Source organism: Vigna umbellata, chromosome 3, assembly GCF_029865625.1.
Source record: "Vigna umbellata cultivar VRB3 chromosome 3, Vumbellata_1.0, whole genome shotgun sequence".
NCBI classification, from domain to species: domain Eukaryota; kingdom Viridiplantae; phylum Streptophyta; class Magnoliopsida; order Fabales; family Fabaceae; genus Vigna; species Vigna umbellata.
In genome coordinates, this window is record NC_142167.1 from 26,750,991 (window position 1) to 26,755,139 (window position 4,149).

At 30.4% G+C, this 4,149-nt stretch overlaps 1 protein-coding gene across 1 annotated transcript; it reads left to right on the top strand.

The window, feature by feature from the left end:
- Window positions 1-929: 929 nt before the first annotated feature.
- LOC124822380 (uncharacterized) lies at window positions 930-3,033 on the top strand. The gene is made up of 3 exons (XM_047294376.2): window positions 930-1,586; window positions 1,711-2,451; window positions 2,891-3,033. Exons 1-3 carry the CDS (start codon window positions 957-959, stop codon window positions 2,984-2,986), a joined length of 1,467 nt encoding a protein of 488 aa, XP_047150332.2. The 5' UTR covers window positions 930-956; the 3' UTR covers window positions 2,987-3,033.
- The last annotated feature ends 1,116 nt before the right edge of the window (window positions 3,034-4,149 follow it).

Consider the following 4,149-nt stretch of genomic DNA (forward strand, 5'->3'; position numbering starts at 1 on the left):
TCACTATATTAATTGATATCTTTTTTTTACGCTGCTATATGCTGTTGGACTGTTTCGTAAATTTAATTGAGTGTTTTAGGAGTAAATGAAATTATGTAAATGGATATGATATCATAAGTACTCTATTATTTTTTCTGATAAAAAAATTGAACAAATCCGTTCCAATTCTGAAAGTCATTAATTGCATTTGAAATCAATTTTAATTATAAGAAGAAAATTAAAGAGACTATATAAAATGTCCCTTCTATTCCATGTACATAAAAAAACGAAAGCTAGAATTGTGTCTTTTAAATATATTATAATTGCTGATAATAATTTTAAATTTTTTAATAAAACAATAATATTTGATAACATTTTTTTTATAATATTTTAATATCATTGTGTCATTCTATTATTATATTAAAATTATTTCATAATCAATAATAATAATTATAAAGACTCACATAAATTAATTACATAATAATAAATAGATAATAATATTAAAATGTTAGAAAATTATTATTATCCTTCGTCTGTAATATATAAGTTGGACAACCGGGTCATTATATTTAGTGCTGAGGGAAAAAAAATTGAAAGCTAAAATTCAATTATCGGGAAAACTTTTGGTTGACTCGGTAATTGGAAATAAAACTGACAAAATTTGCGTGTAGAGGCAAATTAAGATCATTAGAAATGATAGTGAGTTATTCTTGGAACCATGCAATAATAATAGATATTTGATCAATCCTAGCATCCTAGCATAGCTATTACTATAATTCTCTTGGCTTTCTTCTTTTCTTTAAATATCTTTACGATTAATGAATTTTTACAAAGAAACAAGTTCATTTTACTGCCTATGTTTGCTTACGTTTTCCATATAAATACCTGAGCCTCTTGTGAGAAAACAAAAGAGATACTTTCTAGCATTTTAGAACAAAAAAGTTTAGATACTTGATACTTGTTTTCATTCAACTACAATGGCTGCTGTTGGAACCGAGGAACGTATTACCTTGAAGCTTATGGTGCTCAAAGAAGAAAATAAAGTTATCTTTGCGGAGGCAGGTAAGGACTTTGTGGATGTTCTGTTTAGTTTCTTAACATTGCCATTAGGAACCATTGCAAGAGTTGTGCGCAAGGAGTCTAAGTTGCAGCCATCTGAAGTTGCATCTCTCAGCTCGCTCTATCAAAGTGTAGAGAATCTTGACAAAGAGTGTTTTCCCACAGATACCTGTAAAGAAATGCTACTGTGTCCCAGAAATTCAATGGAAGCTTATTGTAGGAGTTCGAAGATAAACATTGACGACACAGAGCCCACTGAGTATTTCGTATGTAGCAACTTGATCTGTTGTAGAAACAAACCCCCTGTCTTGATAAGCACCTTCAGAAATAAAAGGTGCAGATGTGGAAGTATGCTAGCAAAACCTATTTCTCTGGAAACATTTGACTCCTTTGATGGTTTTGTTCAGACTAATTCCAGTTTCATGATCACGGACGATCTGAAGGTTTTCCCGAATTCATTGGATAAAATTATTAATGTGCTAAAGGACAGTGGAATAGAAAACGTGTCTTTAATAAGCGAAAGGACGGTGAATATAACTAAGAATCAGGTTTGTGTTCAGACAGATAGTTGAATTTGAATTTCATATTAGTTTATTATGGTATTGGGTATTGCTTATTAAGTGACTCACTCAAGACTGTGATGATTATGTATCGTATTTATTGTTGTTTTAGGTTGTGGATCTGCTGAAATATTGTTTCTGCTCAAGATCAGTTTTGACAGATTTGTTCTTAGAAAAAGGAGGGAGAGATTACAGGGAGACATTGCTTAAAAGAAGAAGAATCACTCCCTGTGATCTTAAAGCGAATAATTGTGATGGAATCACAGTGAAAATAGTGTTAAGAAAATCTACCGGGAAGATATTGTTTGCTGAAGGAAAAGCAGATTTTGCAGACTTTCTTTTTACTTTTCTGACTATTCCTTTGGGAGCGTTATGTTTGATGGGAGGGTGTCCTTACGTTGACAGTGTTGATGGTTTGTATAAGAGTGTTGTTGATCTTGATGAAGATTATTTTACCACAAAGGAAGTAAAGAATAAGTTTGTTGATCCTGTTCTTGCCCCACAATTCAAGTTGCACAATTTGCTATCTTTAAAGAATGGTGATGTTCCTAATTACTTTTGTTACTCTCGGTCTGACGGATACATTACAATGATTACAGCTTGCTCTTTAACTCCCATACATAAGGTAGTCAAGAGTTTCACTGAAAGCTGTGTGGCTTCGGAGTTTCTCCATCCCCTGTCTGATACACGTAACAACGGTAAAGGCTATGTTAAAGGACCGACAACTTATATGGTAACTGATGATTTGGTCGTGACGCCATCGTCCTCTCTTTCTGTTGTGTCTTTGCTGAGGACTATGAACATTCCCCGTCATGACTTACAAGAGAAAGTAGTTAGCATTGGCAAAGAGGAGGTAAGTTTAGTAGAGAATAAAAGGATTATGCTTTTTAATTATGTGGATTGTAATGTTTCAATTTTAGGTTAAAAAACATTTTTCTTCTATATAGTCTGGTCCTAACCAATTCTTAGCTTAGTTTCTACCTAAATTTTTCATCTGATGGTTGAAATGTTAGTGTCATCTCTGAATGTATTTCTCACTTTTTTTTTTAATTTTTATTTTTACATATAATATATCTTAGTTTGTTTTACATATTTTAACATATCTGTCATATAAATTTTAATTTGTTTTACCTAATATGCTTTTTATCTGGTGCATGAACTGTTACTGACGTATCTTTTCACTTTTTTTAATTATATTTTTTACATATTTTTTCTATATATTTATATAAAATGATTAATTAAAAATACTCAAATTTGTAAATAAATATTTGAAGTTTATGGTGTTGTTACAGGGCGTGCGCATACTACAGGCCTCATTGAGTTCTAGATCAGCCCTAACATTAGGTCTCAGCCACTTAATTAACCAAGTGAAGAAGGAGGACAACTGAGCTATATAAAGTAGCCCTTTTGTTTCATGCTTTTATATTATTTTATTTTCCGCAATTATATTTCTGCATTTAAAAATGTTCTATTGTCGTACTATTTATTTTGAAGTTTGGCAGTAATTTCGGTGCTTTATTATTTGATATTTCTATTTTAGTTGGATGATCTTGATCATGTACTGGAGAATGTCTTAGCAACGTGAAAATAGTTGATTTAGATAGAATGTTGTCGAGATTTTTGGTATGTATTTAATGTTTCGAAAATTAACTATTATTTTATTAATTTTTGTAAATATTTAAAAATTTATTTAGTGATCTAAAGACAAATTTCATATTTTAGTTAGTTGTGTTGATTAGTAATTTCGAATTTGTGAACATTTGAATTTGACTTGGTATAAGGTAACTTTTAAAACCCTTCTCATCAAGGAAAATGACATTTGAACAACCATTTTTGACAACATTTAGACACGTGCACACGTGTCAAAATCTGAATGGTCCATTTTCATTTAATTTTTTCAACTGGACCACTCAGATTTTGACACGTGTGCGCGTGTCTAAATGTTGTCAAAAATGGTTGTTCAAGTATCATTTTCCTTTCATCAATTTGTAAAGTATTGTTGGTCAAACGTTCAAATGGATTCTTTGGAGTGTATTATTATAGTTTGAGCTGATCGGGATCTGTAGGATTTGAGAGGCTTTTTAGAAAGTATCGTAACAGTTGTTTTTTATTAGTACTAAGGGCACTTGTGATTGTAAATGTTTTTTATTAGTACTAAGAGCAATTGTCTTTCCTTAATCGTAATATCTTCAATATTTTGCTCATTTGCTGATGAAATTTTTTCCTTTCTTTTTCTAAATTTTATCTTTCATATATTTCACTTTGTTTGTAAAATTTAGTTTCATTAGCTATACTTAAATTTGAATGAAATGAAAATGCAAATATATTAATAATAATTTCGAGAAATTTCATTTTCAAACGTATGAATGCTTTGTGATTGTATTCAGTCTTGGTATTAGTTGTGTAAATAAGAAAGAATAAGTAGTCTTCCAAAATTTAATTAAATGAACTCTTAACCAGAGAGAGAAACATAGTATATCATTATCAAGTCGGCCTTGGAATTTTTTTTAAAGTAGATTCTTTTACATATATATTATCATTAGATATTATT